This window comes from Camelus bactrianus, chromosome 2 (assembly GCF_048773025.1).
Source record: "Camelus bactrianus isolate YW-2024 breed Bactrian camel chromosome 2, ASM4877302v1, whole genome shotgun sequence".
In the NCBI taxonomy this organism is placed as follows: Eukaryota; Metazoa; Chordata; class Mammalia; order Artiodactyla; family Camelidae; genus Camelus; species Camelus bactrianus.
In genome coordinates, this window is record NC_133540.1 from 85712809 (window position 1) to 85731730 (window position 18922).

Sequence of the window (18922 nt, forward strand, 5' to 3'; positions counted from 1 at the left end):
CAATTTTAAATTAGACATTCCTATGTTGTAAAACATTAACTTTATTAATACTTTACCCGTTGTGTTACAAAATATTTTCACCTGAATGCATGTTAAAAATTGAATAAAAGCAGAATTAGCTATAATACTGGTTATTTACATGCCAAGTAGTTAAATTTACATTTATTATAGCGGCACCAGGTGCTGTTATAATTATAGTACCTAAAAAGTAATACATTATATTAAAAATGATGTTGGACAGTTCACAACATGGATGGTGTTTAATCTCATGCATATTTAATAGGAGTGTGGTGACATATATGATTAATATAATGAATTGTTGAGAGCTGCTTACTGAAGATTTGAAGTCTGTGGGAAAGTTAATATTTCAAACGTCCATGTCTATTAGAGCAGTAATTATGTGCAGTGACTCCATGTGCCTTGTTAGCTAATGGAAATAATGAAGGAGGATTAACTGGGCAACTTCATATCTATAGAACATGTTCTGATGACACTCACAATGTTCAGCATTCAGCTCACACTGTATTTCTTGGCCAGAAAAGATTCAGAGCCCTAATGATTCATTTGTGTCTTAAAGCAGAAGATAATTGCACTAGAAGAAATATGCCCATACCGTAACTTAGCTTGATAAATATGTGTCGACACCTGGCTAGCTTTTAGTCTGGATGAGTTAGGACATGGACCCCAGCTGTTTGGTGAGAAAGAGCTTCTTTGAATTATTCAAGGGCTTGAAATATTTAGAGGACTGAGAATGTGCTAAACTCTTGAGGTAAAGAGGTAGTACTGATACCCAACACAGCAGGATGCTGCAGGGGGACACCCGTCTGCTGAGGACGTGTCATCCCAGGAAGCTTCGTAGCAGACATGACATTTGAGCCACTATGTAGTTTGTAGAGAGCGACAAGTGGTCCCTGTCTTTCAAGAGCTTATAGTCTTGGTGGTGGTCAGGTGGGGATGGAAGTACAGGGGGAGCATTGTATGCAAGTACAGGTGACTTAAATGAGAAATATTCAGTGGCACAAATAAAACTCAGCATCCTTAAGCAAGCATTTCATTTGGTAACTGAGGAAACATAAAGACACTGGGAGTGGAGCGTCTCTTCTCCTAAGCCCCACTACTTGTTAGGCTGTTTGAGTACCATCGTGACTGCCGATAAATCACTGCTGCTCTGGTAACCTCTTTGTGTGTGGTAACCTACCCAGTGTCACCGTTCAGAAGGAAAACTGAACACTGTTGGCTTTAGCACAAAGTCTTTATGCTTAGCTCTACTGTGATGAGGTAAGACAGAAGTCCTCCAATTTCTTTGAAACAGTTGTTTTTTTCCCTTCAAGATAACAAAGTGTCATAATGACAAGGCATTATGTGTATTAATTACCACTGAACGAATACAGAATCTGATATTACTTCAAATTCTTTTCTGCCTATTTTATTTTCTTATGTAGGACATCTCATCTAAATAGGTCCCCCTGAATGGCCACAACATAGGGTTACGTGCTGCTCCTTTAACTGAAATGTGGGACTATTGCCGTGGCATTGGTGCTGGGTCTTTTTAAAAGAGCATTTTGAGGGTTAGCAAGTAGCTGGTTTTGCTTAGAGTCCTATGGACCCAGAGGTGTTCTTGATTTCATTCAGGCAATATGCATTCAGTACATATTCTCTATGAAACACTGTGGGGTACAGTGATGACTTAGTCCTCTGTTTCCAGAGGATGACAGACTGCATCTTCAGGGTTCAGCTTTGGACACCATGTTTTCTCAAGGCGCTGCTTCTGTATTGGTGCTCAGCTTTTACACTGAAGCTGCCCATCTGCTGCAAATTTCTACATATCAGATATTTTTTATTCAAGGGACATCCTATCTAAATGGAAAACCACAAGATATTTTGTCAGTGGAATGCCTTCCCTTTTTGAAAATTGGCTGCAGTTGTGAAAAATGATCATTTTTGCCAACCTGGGAGTATTACCTCCCACCTACAGGAGGTGCCTTCAGGTAGTAACACAGGAGCAGATGTTCCAGGCAATGCAACATGATATAAGTGGTATGTGTGATTAAGCTCAGCCCAGCGCCAGGCTGGGCCAGGCACTCTCGGGTTTCAAAAAGAGGAGCCAAAAAGGGACACCTAAGAGTGCAGGAGTCACGCAAAGCAATCATGCCACCGAGACCAAGATTCTTAGTCTTGTCGGCAGTGGAGTGGAGTGGGACTTTTGCTCCTCTGTAGAATGAACCGTTGTCAAACTGGGGCAGGGAGGAGTGGCCAGCATTTAGCCTCTGCACTTTCCATCCCACTATTCCTTAATTTAGAAGTACTCATGGGAAGATACTGGGGGAATGTTTTGTGATGCCTCCATGTTGACTAGACTTTACTGAATTACAGCTTTGAGTTTGCAGAGTGGAAAGCGATAGAACAGAACAAATGCTTGCTGTAGTCTCATTTTCTAAGCTGAATAGTAGGGATACTGTTTCATTTTCAATGTCTCTTAAATTCAGCCAGCTAGTATCTGGAAAGCACTGTACTTATACCGCCTATTCTCACAGCTGAAACTATTAGTTACACTGTTGAAACTAACATTAAACACTATTTAAAATATAAAATGAAGTCCAAATCCTTTTCCTTCCCTTTCATTTCTTCTCTTTTCATGAACTCAGAGTACCAGATATTTGTTTTATTACCATTACAAAGCATCCCTTTCTAATGTCTATAAGCCCAGTTGTTCCAGGCATCACTTGTAAAGTTGCTGTGCTCTGCTCTACCTGCCTTTTTAGCCATTCCTCCCATCACATTACCCCTCATACCTTATGCAGAAGCTCCATAGAACTACACACTGTTCCCCAAACACACCATCTCTTGCCTGCCTGCTTGGCATTACCTACCCTGTTCCCTCTGCAGAGACTGCCATTTCCCATCACTCGCCTGCTTTGCTCTCGCCTCCCACCCATCTTTCAAGATGTGGACCAGATCTAACTTTTGCACCTTATGTATGCTGCCATCACAATGCTAATCCTGTTGCATGTTGATTGTCTGCCCATTCCCCTGTCCTACACACACATAATAAATATGAACTGCTCCATGACAGATATTTTGTCTTAGGCTGTTTGTATCTCAGGAATTTAGCACAGGGCTTGGCATATAATAATGCAGCTAGTCAGTGAATCAATAAAAGCGTATTTAGTGTCTCCTATGTGCCTGTATTGTAGAAAATAAGGCTGCAGGCTGGGGATTTAAAATAAAACACTGCCATTTATTGAAAAAAATCCCTATATCGTGGGGAAGAGGGAGATAAGTAGCAAGGTGCCTACCACACACTGATTCCTTCACATTTTAACACTATAGCAATTTATATAAAAATATAACTTATGACTCCCCTTCCCCCAAGAATCAGATCACAGTGGAGGAGGGTGCCTCATGACCATCAGGAAAGGGAGAGACCTCAGGACACTGGGAAGAGAGAGGAAGTTGTTATCGACAGCATTAATTGAAAGAGGTCACAGTGTTTTTCCAGTAAAACACTTAAAATCTATCATTTTGTTTAGATTTTTTGTTTTCCTTGAGCTGCTGATATGTAATGCGGCCTTCTTATGAGGGCCTGATTTCTTTGTCACTAGCACGGGGAATATGATGGTGAATAAATCAGATATTGCCTTGTCCTCTTGAGCTTACAGCTTAGTAGGAAAGACAGTCATTAAACAATTAGGTATGAATGATTAATCATTGTAGTTGTACAAAGTGCTGCAAAAGAGGAGAGCTTTCTATAATAAAAAGCTTAGTTGTAGGAAGGAATGGATAATTTCTAATCACAATTATACATGAATGTTGTACCTTTTTTTTGTCTAACTTCTGTTACTGTTGCAGTGGAATGTTTTTATTGTCTACCTTCTGTCACTACTCTTCAAACTAAAAGATCCCATCTCACAAACAAAAATAAAAATATCTTCTAGGAAGTTATTAAAAATTTCTAAAATTTCTGAAATTTCTAGAAGAAAAAAGTTCATTCTCTACAAAGTAAATACTTTTATAATGATAATTGACGATTTGATGATTTAAAAAAATCAAGTCAATGCAAAATAGTGTTACTACTTCAGATATACATCAGATGCATCAGATATAACTTCCTCAAGCCAGCTCCTCTGAAAATCTCACCCACTCCCTCACACACACCACCACAGACACACTGAAGAACTTTTTCTTCACCACATTGATCAGTCTGTGATTATCACTCATCTGTGTCATTATCTGATTAGTGTTCATCCTACTTGCTGGTCTATCAACTCCACAAAAGCGAAAGCCAGATCTGCTTATCTTCCCATTTTATCTCCAGCATCTAGCACAATGGCTCTCCAAGAAGTCTTTGTTCAGTAAGTGAATGAATACATTCACTTTATTTGTAGCACCAGAGTGTCATGAAAGTTCTAATGCAGCTGTTGGTAAGCTGTTTCTTAGGCACACCCATGTACCACAAGATCTTAAATGGGTTTAATTATTTTTTAAAGGGGCAAGAATTAGTCTAATAAGTCTGGGTTAAACAAAATCAGACATATAAGTTGGCTGTGACTATAGTAATATAATATAGCCTTTTATATAGGTAGCACTGAGAGCTCTAATGTGGAATCTCTGAGAGTACCAGTCTTTAGTATTTGACCAGGACCTTTTTTTTTTTCCCCCATAGCTCTATATCTGAACTTGTATACTTTCTGTATCTGTACTAGTACACCCCAGAGGTCTAGCTTTCCCCCACACAGAGGAAGAACAGGGCAGTGAACAGCACAGTGTTCTTCAAGGTGTCTGCATTTTTCAGTCTCGAATTCAGGAAGGAACCTTGTGAATACTTATTTAGCATTAGTCTATGGTCTTTTAAGCTAGTTTGCAGAATCTGATGTAGCAAGATCCGAGTTTATTTTCATATGTTAATTTTAGAAAGCAGAAAATAAAATTCAAAAATTATAGAAAGATAATTATATAATTATGTACACTCACCTCCTAGCCAAAATGACATGAAAGAAAGGGCAATACCTTGGTCCATACTAACACTTAACCCTTTGTCCCATGGCTGGGCTGGCTACCTCATTTTGGCTAGGATTTGGGAGAGTCTGACTGCTTTAAAATCTAGTTTGTTGTTGTTTCTGTTTTTAATAGCTTAAAATCTGTTTCACATTCAGGAATACTACCATCAACACTGACCTCACAGTTTGGTACCATGAGGAATTTGGTCACCTGGGGAACTGATTCATGTGGATGATTTAACACATCTCATCCCTATAATGGGAAAATAACCCTAAAAATATGAGTCCAAAGTGAATATCTTCATTTATAACTGCCAACTTGTTCTCACTCTGCTGTAGTCTTGATGGGTGAAGACTGACTCCTGGAGCAGGAGAGCCTAGTGTTAATGAAAACAGGCCCTCTGATCATGCTGCCTGAGTGCACACTCTCTTCCTGCATCTTCCTAGAACTCAGTGTTTACTCGTAGGAAGTGTTCAGTTCACATTAGCCATTGTGATGTACTTATTCTAAAAAGTGTTTAAGGTGGGCCACAGCAGTAGATAAAGCACAATGCAAATGAGAAATAGTTAAGAAAAGGGGAAGAAAGGCTTGGATGTAAAATAGAGCCAAGAATAAAGCTACAATTAAAAATAGGCCTGTCTTTAAATCTTCATGGCTATTTTACCCCTACCAAGCACATTGCTTTTTTATATACTGTCACTGAATATATGTTTGTTGAATTTATTTAATTGAGTCTAAACTTAATGTGATAGGGTCACTAATTTCATTCTGAAGCTTTTTAGCAGTTGAAAAAAAAAAGATGACTAGTTACCCAATTAAGTGTCTTTAAGATTAAAAACAAACACATGCTCAGGATAAATAAACCATTTTCTGATATTAAGACCAAAAATTAATTTCTCCTAAGGATCCTTATAATCAGGGAGCTATGTAATGGACTGAGTAATATTCATACTATGCTTTTTAATTTAATGAAATGGCCATATTTTATAGGATTATTTCTTTTATTGCTTAGCATAGATCAAAGCCACCATTGGTATGCACTTCTCTGATCTCACTTAGACATTTCTTCTCATTCTCAGTTTCTGAGTCATTCTCTTCTTCCCAAGTTCTAAACCAGTGGTTCTCAACCTTAGCTTTCCACTGGAATCATCTGGGGACTTTAAAAAATGTAGTCACCGGATCCCAATGCAGAACAGTTATATCAGAATCTTTATGAGCTAGACCTGAGTATCAGTATTTTTTAGAAAGCTCCATAGATAATTTAATACAGTCAGGGTAATTGAGGGCGACTGCTCAAAACACTGAAATGAACCCACTGTTATTCCAAGATCCCACACTGGCCTCCTAAAAGAGTCAAGATGATAATCCGAGAAATGCTATTTTGCTGACAAGTGAAAACATGGTGTTTGCCAGCTCTGATTTTACAACTATGAATTCCAGCAGTTCCTTTTCTTTCTGTCCAGTGTGGAGGCTGGATAGAGAAATGACTAGAAGCTTGGACACTAAAACTGGACTAAATGAGTTTCAGTTCTGGCTCATATAATTTTATGACCTTGGACAGATTACTGGGCTTTTTGTGTTTCCTCAGTTTTCTCATTTATAAAATGTAAATAATGTTAATTTGTGTCTCATAAAAATACTCTTACAGTGTTTGGTGACGATGTATGAGTTAATGTGTGTAAAGCACTAGAACAGTGCTGGACATGTGGTAAGTTTTTATATAAGGATGATTCCCATCACATATGTTTTGGCTTTGCCTATTTAGCTTCTATGGAGAATTTTTCTATGGAAAGGTTTTTTGTTTGTCTGTTTTATGCTTCAAAATGCAATAGCAGCTTATGGAGAAAGAAATAACATATTCAAATCCAAAATCTTTAGGCCTCTGGGAGGCATTTGTCCTTTTTCCATCAAGTGCTCTTCTGTTGATGAGTACTGAGTTTTCCTTCCTGCAGTTTCCTCAGCAATTTTCCTCTAAGCCAGACCAGGGATGAATTAATGTAACAGGAATGACTCAGATTTCCCTTATCCAGAGAAAGTGACAAAGCAGAACCCTACATGTGAGATTCTAGCTCCTGTTGGATTCACCCTTTTGCTTCATCTGCTGACGCAGGCAGAAGCAAGTACATCATTATTTGAAGATGTACCTCATGGAAAAGGAAGATGAGACTTCTTCTGCGTTGCTGTGGACGACAGATCTAGGATCATGGTAAAAGCTGGGAAAAGGTAGACTTCCACTCCTTTAAGAAAGAAGTTTCTAACAGTTGGGGCTAAATAATATGCCCTCCTCACATTTTTATAGAAAATAATTTATCAATTGGAAAGGATAGGAAAAGCATAAGGTAACTGAAGCAGAAGCAAACCAAATTCCTACCCACATCAAGAATCTGTCTCTAAGACCTTTAACTGCCCCATGCTCTTCTCAGCTAGAGTAGATAATGGTGCTTGATGTCAACGCTGTAACTTACACCTCCTTTTGACGTGGAACTGTCACACTGTATTATGATTCTGATTCAGATCTGTTCTCCATGTGAGAACTGTGTGTCTCCATTGCTTGGCGTGGTCCTAGGATGATTTCTTAATTATTAAATAAATGAAGGTAGGAAACGGCCTGGAAATGTCTGAATAAGTGAACTTCTCATTTAGGTAATTTTAACCAAAAAAAAAAAAAAATAGACACTCTAAAATGAAGCGTATTGTGTTGTTTGTGTTAGCTTTTTTTAAGAGTGAATACTAATTTCCTCAAAATTGGCATTCTGTGTCAGTTGCCAACAACTCTTTGCTACAATCTGCAATTTTGCATAAATCACAGAGGTAATTTTAGACTAGAAAACCACTCAGGGGGCTGGAAGTGGACAACTCTTGTTTGTGTAAGGAGCGTATCTTGCCCAGCAGCTAATTATTAAGTTCTAACAGAACCTATGATCCCAGGAGATAGGTTCTAATAAGTCTTTTTCTCTTGCTATGTCTTATAAACATGGTGTAAAGCACTGGACACAATGAAATTGCTTAAGACTCTACTTATAGAACATTTTTATCTAGGTTTGTGTGATGGAAAAATTAGGCCCTCTCCCTGGCGGTTATCATACACACAATACGAGGATAAAACTGAGTGTGGGAAGAAGTCATCTGAGGGTCAGAGATACATGCATCATTCTATAAAGTAGCTACTGTAACTTGTTGGTGCTGATTACCCAAGGGAAAAAGCTGAGGTGCAAGAAACAATTAGGCACAGCAAGCCATGGGAGTCATTGAAGAAAAATAACGGCACCAGAATTGAAAATAGGAATGACAACAATTTTCACAATGCCAAGTAAGACAGGTTAAATAAAGCAATAGTTAGGGTATCTGGCTCTCAGCAACAGGAACAGGTATTGAGGGGCAAAGGGAGGAGAGTCTGATGCATTATTTGAATACATTTGCTCTTAACTCACCCTTGGTTCACCCCTCTTTTGCTATCATCATCTAGTCTAATGAACAGCAGGCTAGAAGCCTTGCCATGGTTTGATAGCACAGAAACTGACCAATCAAGTCTAAATATGACTCTGATAGGTATCATGAGTATCGCTGGCCTAACTCACTTAGAAGCAATAACAAGTTAACTAGATACTACTATTGAAGGAGTGGAACTGCCTAAAAGATTCTTCCATGCTGATTGAAATTCATCTTAATATTTTTTTACATGAAACTTTTCAGATTGTTAATCACAGTTGTTTGTATAACACATTGGATTATGTCTCTTTCAATTCCTTGCTTAAATCATCAGTACTGATGAAGTGAGAGGTTTTGGTTTAGTCTTGATTTTAATTCTGGCTTTTGTAGGGATTTGGGAGGCTTTTATCTGGAACCAGAGAATGCTTGAGTGGACTGCTAATGTATATTTCTAAATATAGGAGAACTATATTAAGATAGGGATGAGAAGATGCTTCATAATTTTGGTGTCTTGGGATGGTTCTAAACATATACTCTGCATTTGTTGATGGTTTATAGCAAGTAGAATAAAAAGAAAAAACAAGGAGACTCACAGACTTTCACTAAGTAACTGGGCAGAAGGTGGTACCATTACCTTAAATGAGAAAGATTACTCACGTAGTCTTTCTGCATCAAGTACAAGGAGTTCCCTCTCATTGTTCTTCCTATTCAAAGATTGGCTGGTTTTCTCATTTATTTTTCCATATTAACTTTAGGATAAAATTCTATTCATCCAGAAAGCAGCAGAAATGCCATTTTTTATTAGAGTCATATACAATGTGTAATGGACATAGGGGGGATTGTCATCTTTATGATGTTGAGCCTTTCTGCTCAAGAACATGGTTTAATCTTTAAACCATGACTAGTCCTCAGTCTTATTTAAGTCTTTTGGTGTTGTTCTAGAGATTGTCTTTTACCACATAAATTTTACTCATTTCTTGTTAAGTTTACTTCTGAGTATTTTACTTTTTGTATTGCTATTATAATGGGGTCTTTTCTTTCATTATATCTTCTTACATGTTTTTATATAGGATAGTATTTATGTCTGTTTTAAAAATAAAATAGCCAGTTACCTTATCTGCAAAATGAGTTTATTTGGGAATACCCAGAGGAACTGCAGTTTTCGAAATACAAGCTATGGTGGACCACAGGCAAATCCAGAGTGCAAAGGAGGCGAGCTTGCTTTTTATAGAGAAAAGGGGAGAGTTGGGAGGGACTGTTCTAAACGAAAATTTATTAGAGGAAAGTAAGAGTTCAGGATGGCAACGGTTTCTCATTGGCTGGGCTGTTGCTAGGCAAGAAAAATGTTCCTTCCTGTTGTAATTGACTTTTTCTTGTTTGAGAATGCTAGGTATAGCTCTTCCCATGGGATATGCAAATAGAGGCGAGTGCATACAAATGATGGAGCATTATAATAGTGAGAGTATCCTCTACAGGTCTTCTCAACTCTCGTTTTAGTTAAGGATACCTTATTAATTTTCACATTTATTTCTATGTATTCCTTTTTACTTGGCTAATTTATTGAATTCTCTCCTTGCCTATAATATTCCAGTTTTTAGGCTTATTTATATAAACATTTAAACATTTATGTTTATTAATCTTTTTCTCATTTATTTTATTGTTCTTTGCCTAACATTTTAAGGTAATAATTGATTCACTCATTTTTAAATTCCCATTTTATTTATATAATAATTTAGGACTGTGAATTTTCCTCTAAGCTTTCCTTTATTTATATTTTATAGGATCCAATCTGTAGTACTTTCATTGTACGTGTTTCTCGAAATTCTGCAATGTTGTTTTGTGTTTTCTTTTTGACCCAAGGATTGTTTAAAATAATATTCTAAATTTTTTTCTGATTTTTGCCAGTAATTATAACTTTAATGAGTTGTGATCAAAGAAAATATCTATAGTTTACCTAACCATCTACTTTTTGGTGTTCATTAATATTTTCTTTGTTGTCAAAAATCATATCATTAAAAATATATTCTTGGGGCATCTTAAAGGAAAATATATGATCTCTTTTTGGAGCTTGATATATTACAATCAGATATAAGTCATGAATTATGTTATTCATATTTACTATATCTTTGATCTGTCATGGATTGAGAAAGGTTAATTGAATTCAATAAATACAATATGTTTCTATTTCTGTGTACCTCCTGTAATTTCTGTTTTATGAATTATATTTCTCTTTTACTTGTTACTTATATATTTACCATTGTTGTGTCTTCATTTGAATCCCCCCTTTGCATTATAATATATATCTTTTTATTCTATTTGATTCTGAAAACAGCTTTGATTTAGGTGTGTTTTATATAAAATACAGAATTAGATTTTGCTTTGTGAACCAATTTGAAAATATTATTATATAGATAACTTAGAAGAATTTATATTTATTATTATGGTAAATATATACAATCTGAACTGTCATATTATTTTCTATTCTGTTTGTTGTTTTTATGGTTATTTTCTTTTTATGTTTTTTTCTTTTTGTGTATGGTTCCTTTGATATTTAGGAGATTTAGGAAGTTAATAATTATAACTTTATACAGTACTCTTAGTTCTCTGTTTTTTCATATGGTATCTATTGACAATTCTAATGGAAAAGGTAATAAAATGTTTCCCTTTCATAATTCCATTTCTTTGTCTTCTACCTGATATTTGCCAATAAATATTATCTTTGTTGTATGTTTACCTTATACTTTAAAGTATTCTTATGTTTCTATTATTTGATTGGCCAGTTTTAAATAATATCTGTTCATTCCAGTCATTAGATATAGGCAGTCAGCAAACTTTCTCATCTTTGGCCTTCCCATTCTAATTTTGTTAGTTGCATCATTTCTACACAATCAGAGCAAACAGCATTTACATTTTGTCTGTCACCCCAATCCTCACATTTTTGGTCATAATTTTTTAACTAAATATATTCAAAACTCTCCAATAGTTCTCTTGCCAGTTTCCTCAGATATATTTTGATTCATTAAAGTTCATCTTTTAGCACATACCTCAGGAAAAACTCATGGGAACAATATTCCCTGAGTTCTTACAATTCAAAATTGTTAGCAAACTTTTAATCTTGAAGGATGATTTGACTGGATATGAAGTCCTTGACTCCCAGTTTCTTTACATGAGTCTCATGTAGGTATTGCTCTGCTATTTTTCTGGAATTCAGTGTAAAAATCTGAATCTTTGCCCAGTTGCTCATAGAATTCTTTTTTTAATCTTTAAAATCCATCAACTTTGCTGAAATGTGTCCCAGTGTTGACCATTATAGGTCAATTTGTATGGATTCAAGTCTTTTTTTCCCCAGTTTGTATGACTCTAAGTTCTTATTTTTTAAATATTTAGTATAGTGTTTGGTCATAATGTTCAACTTTTCCACAATAACATTTTTCTGTTAGTTTATTACTTTGTGGGTAAATTCTTAATTTTTATTTCCCTGTAAGTCAACTATGCTTCAATTTAAAAAATTTTTTTGTTTCTGTTTTTTCTTGGGTTTGACATTTTTTAATGTATCCTTTTATTTACTTAAAAATTTGCATATAGTAAAACTTACTCTTTTTGGTGTATAGTTTCACGAATTTAGACAAATGCATATAGTCATGTAAGTATCACCAGAATCAAAATTCCCCTAGGCTGATCCTTATATAGTATCCTTGTATTGATGCTGTGTTAAATCCTTTTTTGTTTTTTATTACTTATCATGGAATGAGTTGGATTTTCTTGGGTAAGCTGTTTGCAGGGTACTTCTGCTGGGGTTTGGGGAGGATGTCCTGGGCAGCCTTCAGATTCTTCCTTTACCACTTTCACAGAGTCAAACTGCTTCCCGTTTAAATGGCTCCTCTGTGTGAGTCTTTGTGTTATACCCCCAGTGAACTATGCTAGATCCAAAAGGGCTCCCCTCGCCTTTATTCCTACATTCTCTGCTACAAATACGAGAGAGATATATTGCATTTTGATGTGACCCCCTTCACCTTCAGGAAGTGTATTTTTGTCGTCATTTTCAGAGATCTGCCAGTACTGGCCATCTTGGTATTCTCTGAACTTCTTTCTGCCTTTCTCCCTATGTGGTATCCACTAACTCTGCTACTCCTGGGTAACTTTTACATGTTTTTGGAGTCTGTGGAAAATATGTCTTCTAGTTTTGCTGAATACAGGGATCCTGCAGTTTTTGTTATTGTCATTAACTGTGTAGTGTTGCATGTTATCTGGGAGGAGAAGAAAGAAGATACTATCTCACACAGGCACGTTCTTACTGGAAGTCCTTCCTTTGACTGCCCTCATCACTGCCTTTCTCTCATTCCCCTTACTTGGCTCAGACTTTAAGCACTGGAATCCCTCAGACTGCTAACCTTTCTTATTCCTACATCACTTATTAAAGCATGTATGAATACTTCCTGTTATATCCTAGACCTCTCCATCGTTTTCTAAACATATAACTTCAAGGTTGGTCCATTTTTTCCTACTGTTCTTTCGGTTTGGAATGCCATTTTATTCTTTCCCTGATTAGTATACTCTTGTTCATACTTCATGACCTAAAAATGTACATTGACTCCTTTAGGAACCCTTCCTTGACACCTTCTCAAAATGAGGCAGAATTAATATCTCACTTGTGCTCCCATAGTACATCATCCCATTTTAGTGCACTTATTTTATTATTTTCAGAATTTATATATCTTATTATCAAGCTAGTGAATACCCCCTGCACCTATGTATTGACCTGTCAATACAGAACTTTCAAATCCTGGATTTCTAGGACCCTGTTTATAACTCTCCTTTGATGGTCAACACACACCCTTATTTGGTCTCATTTGATTTTCCACTGGTCAATTGAAGGGAACAATATTAAGGGTCATCTAGATTTCCTTATCTAACTTTTGGTTTCAAAGTGATTTGATCATTTCAAAGCAATTTTTCTATTCTCAGGATGTAACTAAAACTCCTGCAGAACTGGAGCATTATAAATTTTGAAAAACTCAGTAATCATTAATGGAAGTTATTCTATATTCTAGGTGATGCAACTGTGACAATAGCTCACAGATACACCCCGAAAGAACAACTGAAGATCCATACTCAGCTGGCAGATGTTATCATAGTAGCTGCAGGTAAGTCTTTGTAGCTGTTATTTGGTGGAATGTCATCAGCAGAATAATTCCTACCCTAATTACTGATCTGTCTATAAGAACTGCTTCTTGGGAGAGTTAGGTATGTGTACAACTAAATAACATTTTGTGTCTCTTGGCAATCATCATATTGGTCCATTATGCCTATGTTAGATTTTGTCACTTCATCATAGAAAACTGAAATAGCCTTTGGAATGACTGATTCAGCACAAGAATAAGTGTGGACTTTGACAATTACTTTGACAGACATGATTGATTCTAAACATGAATAAGTAATGCGGAGACTGGTACAAAATGCTGTTGAAAAGGTAGCCAGGGCTAACTCATGTCCGACCTCATAGATCTTGTATAAAACTTTCATATAAGCCAAAGATGGCTACGGGCAGGAGACTGACATGGTCTGGCTTATGTTTTTAAAATATTACTCACACTGTGCCAAGAAAAATTGACTCTAGAAGGGCAAAAGTAGAAACAGAACAGTTACTGCATTTTCATTTAATGGATCTAGGTTTTTCCTTAGTTTGTTTTATATTCAAACATACAAGTAATTCTACCCTTTGCTTCTACCTTTACTCCTCCCACCTAGTATTTTTACACTGCAGACAATTGTGACTCCTCTTACTTTATTCAAGGCTTCAATGAGAGCATTTTTTATTCTGTTTATCAACTAGATGTTATTGGTAATTCCTAGACTTTACACTTGAATTGCTGAGTATTTACAAACTATGAAGTGAGAGTAAAATTTCCAGAAGAAATTGAGTTTGATGAACGAGAATAATGATAGTTTAAATTAGCTTCAACCAAATTTAATTCACTTTCTTACTATAATTTAGGCCTTTCTCTGGAACTGAGAATATATATGTGATAACTCCAGGTGGAGTAATCTGCTTCTTTATAGAGGAAAAATAGAAATATTCTTTTTTCAAGAAGTCACCAGTAAGCTGGTACAGCTAACCACACTTCCTGTCTATCTGAGAAATTATATTCAGGTAATATCAAATGCAAGTTTTTGAACAGGGTTGACATAAGACTGATGTTTAGAGAGGCAGTACATTTTTTAGACAACAGATCAACATTAAGTGGGCTACTGCTGCAGCAACTGATATATTCAGAGAGGGCAAATATTATGTTGAATTTTTTAGAAACACTTGGATTCACACACAGGTCTCAGGATATGGTGAGTAGAGAGGAATTTGAGTGGCCATTGTCCGTCTTTCATAAGACAGAATAAAATTTCCATTATCTTTAAAAGGTGCTGCTTAACTCTAATGTTAACAGCTTGTAAAGAATATTTCATAATTGATCTTCATCCCCACTTACCAATTATTACATTGAATAAATATTTTCATCTAGTGGAGCAAAGTGCCTCAGTGTGCATTCATGCTCATGTTTTTCTTTCTTTTTTAATATATATTTTTATTATATATTTTCTAAATTTTACTAATATACATTATTATATATTTATTATATATTATTTATTACCCTCCACTTTATATATATATATATTTTTAAGACTTTTTTGGGGGAGGAGGTAATTTGGTTTATTTATTTATTTTTTAATGGCAGTACTGGGGATTGAACCTCTAAGCATGCACTCTACTACTCCCTCCCCCCATGTTTTTCTTTTGATGAGAAATAACAAATGGGTGATCAGTCCTCTTTCAAGAACCACTGACATTCTGTTGTGACTAAATGAAACCTATGTCCCAAGTATTTACGCCAACGCTGTCATCATCCTTGAGTTACTCCTGTAGACTCACAATGGGCTCCTTTGTAAAGGCCCACATCAAAACTGAGTATAAGGTGTTAAATTAAGACAGAAAAAGAGAAAGGAAAATAAAGGAAGAGAGAAAGGAAGGACCAATCCCATATAAAATTCACAGAAGAGGAGCCAGGAGGCACTCAAGCCCCTGAGTGTAGAGACAGTATGGAGGCTGCACAGCAGCCCTCCTGCTCAGGGTATCCTCTCACCACCAGAGTGCGCCAGTCAGGTGTGCAGCTATTTCAGACAGACAGCTGGCCACACACCATCCTAATCCTGACCTGGAAGTCATTTTGAATGAAAGCAGTGCAAATGGGTCTTGCTCCTGCCTTCTATTCTAGCTCTAATGCCTCTAAGTAGATACAAAGGTCTGCTGAATGCTGGAAGACAGCCTGGTACATAGCCCTGCAGCCATCCTGAAGAAATGAATATTTGGATAATGGGAAATTGGGGGGAAGAAAATTGAGAATTTATAAGAAATAACTAAACATTGCTACATTTCCACTTCCTTAATAATCACCTGGAGAATTTAAGGATAAAATGTGTTGATATTGGTGAATTGTAGGGAAATTATAGAGAAAGCATGAATTAATGTAAAAAAGAAATTCCATATAATGGGACAATAGGAATTAAATACTAAATGGTCATTACTAAAATGACCACATCATGCATTATGTGTGGGAAATAAGCACATGCAATTAGCAGTGGGGATTAAAGAAGGAGATAGTGATCTAATGGCAGAGGTAGCTGGAACAGGGAGGGCTGGGTCGTTGTCATAACTAGAATGTCAGCATATATGGAAGCAGTCCCATCTAGAAGTCAGGAAGAGTAGAAGGAGGAGCAGTGCGTGATGTATCAGAAAGATCGATGTCTGAGAGATGACAGTACAGAGTGTAATGATGAAATCTCAGAATGGGCTTGCAGAAAAAAAAGGTAAAAGAGGAAATCGTTGTGCAAAGAGTCTGGGACATGAATAAAATTAGCTTATGTTAATATTAATCTCACCCCTCCAGTTTCTCAAATTCCCATATTTTCATCCTTATAGGTTTAACTATATAACACTTATTTTTTAAATATCTATCTGCAAAAATCGAGATTTGGACTAATTTAGAAGCTCAAATCTGAAAATCAGATTATCAGACTGCATTTAGAAATAAGAAGCTTCAAGTCTCTACTTATAGCTACCTCTGAGTTCACAGAGAGAATGAATCTGTTTTTAGGGCATTTTCACTAGACTAGCAGGGACAGGACTAGGGATTTTTTTTTAAGCTTGGTAGCCAAGTGCTTATAACAATATCTGACACACAGTGGGTACTCAGTAAATGTGTGCTGTGTTCATTTTTGAGATTACAAATGGAGCAAGAACTTCTTCAAATTGATACAAACTTAGCTGATGAAATTTTAAGAATATAATTTTATAAAGATGGAATCATTAGCCTAGATTTTGGCTGATTTATACAATGGTAGCATTATTTTTGTGACTAGTAAACATTCCTACTTTGTCATCATAAATTGATAAAGCCATAAAAATGAAAGATTTGTTTATTAGAGAGTAGTTCATATCATTACATATATGAATCAATTGATTTGATTTGAACGGTTAAGATTAAGAAATTATGAGCAGGATGAAGAAACTAAGAGACTGTTATAGACATCTAAAATATAGTAAGAGTATTAAACAATTAAATGAAAAGAAGTAGTTTAGGAAAGGCTAAATTGGCTTTCTGTAAGGCTAATGATAAAACAGGGAAAGCTGGCAAGAATAGGGCACCAGTTCTAAGAGTGGCAGAAGACGTTTGGCTCTGCTATAGCTCATGCTTCCAGGAAACTGAGGGAAATCTTAAGTTTGTAAAAGTTCTAGGAATCGTGATTTTCCAGGCAGGATAGGCAAGTTTTTTCCCAGACATTGTCCAAAGGACCCTCCACCCATCTGAGTAAACTCTGTGGAATTAGCTTCATTCAGAAGATGAGCTGCTGAGTCAATGCCACTTGCATGTTAACCTCTGGATGCATAGTTGGTGAAAGCTGGTATTTTGTCCACTAAGCTATCCCTGCCAGCATGATGAACGAACCCTCACCGTCGCAACTCTAGCGTCTCTATTGCAACACTCTTAATGATAGACACTGTAATATAAAATAGGATAAATGGGCAATTCAGTAGAGTAATTTGGAATATTCATACTTACTCGTCAGAAAATACAAGGTGGCCAACCAATTTCTTTTCACCGCTTCTCCCAGGATATTATCGAGTTTTAGATACACTCCCCTTACACATCATCTCAGGTTCAGAGTTTTCCCTCTGGTAGATTTCTGCCTTCCTGGGGCCAGGTTAGTAATTTTCAGGATGCCAGGACACTGAGAAGTTCCACGGGGTGGGGCAAGGAAATACTCTATCCCACCCTTTGCAGCTCATGCAACTCGGGAGTGGAATTTGCTCACTTATGGCCCCAAGTGCTTCCTGAGTGGATGCTAGCACATCTCATGGTTTCACTAAAGCTGTTGTTCTTCCCATATCCTATTTCTCATTCTCTATCTTGTCCTCTTGGACAGTTGCCTTTACCTACCCTCCCAGTCTCCCTCTCTTTCTACCTCCTCCCCCCGCCCCCATTCCAGCCCCCAGACTCCATCCCCAAAGGCTGAGATACCACATAGGCAAAGCCTCCCTGATCTACAAGAAATCAGCTTCATCAATGAACAAGAGGGCATTTGACTATTAATTTTTTTTTCCTAATGTCAGTAATACATCCCTGGGAAAAACCTGGGAAACCTGACCATTAAAGGGAAAAGAACCCATAATCCCAGCCATAGCCAACCACAGTTAACAATTTGATGTTTGGCCTTCCACTATTTTGTATTAATATGTAAATCTAAGTATTTACATAGTTCTTTGACCCTATATGTACTATCTGGATGTTACAGCTCCACACTGTGTACATGTTTCCTCATAAAATGTTTTCTTCTAACACATGATTCTTAATTACTTCATATTATTCTATGTGATGAGTATACTATAACTTATTTATTCAATTCTTGATTGTTGGACATTTCGATTGTTCCCAGTTTTTACTATTATGAATATTGCAGTGAACAACTGTGAACATCTTTGTAAATACCTACAATTATTTGCAAAAGGGATCTATAATATTTGTTTTACTGGTCTTAAATTCTTTCTTTGCTTATGAAAGATTACTTATATTCTCAAAAACAAAATTAACATTTAAACTTTTGTGTATAAAAAAGACTGCATATGTGTATATAGTATTAATTACATACATATATATGAATATAATATTTCCTGCCTTGCATGTGTATTACTGCACAGCTTTCATATACACCAAGGTACGAGTATCATTTGTAAGCCATTCTGGAGGCCTGTTATCATAACAAATCAGTACTCTGAGGCTTTAGGGATACAGACAAGAATAGGGCAGCCTGTGGTGTAAAGTGAAAGGGACTAGCCTAAAGGCAGGGTGTGGAAGTAGACGGAGCATGCCTTTAAAGTAGGGAGGCTCTGGGGTCAATGTCAGTTTTAGCCTTAAACATCACATTTAACTCTCTGGGCTTCATTTTC

The 18922-nt window shown here is 36.5% G+C and overlaps 1 protein-coding gene across 7 annotated transcripts in view; it reads left to right on the forward strand.

Moving 5' to 3' along the window:
- MTHFD2L (methylenetetrahydrofolate dehydrogenase (NADP+ dependent) 2 like) overlaps positions 1–18922 on the forward strand; it is a 115194-nt gene that overhangs the window by 41941 nt on the left and 54331 nt on the right. For all 7 annotated transcript variants that reach the window (XM_074345073.1, XM_074345089.1, XM_074345106.1 and 4 more), the window contains one exon: positions 13479–13571. In XM_074345073.1, coding sequence (XP_074201174.1) covers positions 13479–13571 — 93 coding nt within the window. The remainder of the gene's footprint in view (positions 1–13478; positions 13572–18922) is intronic.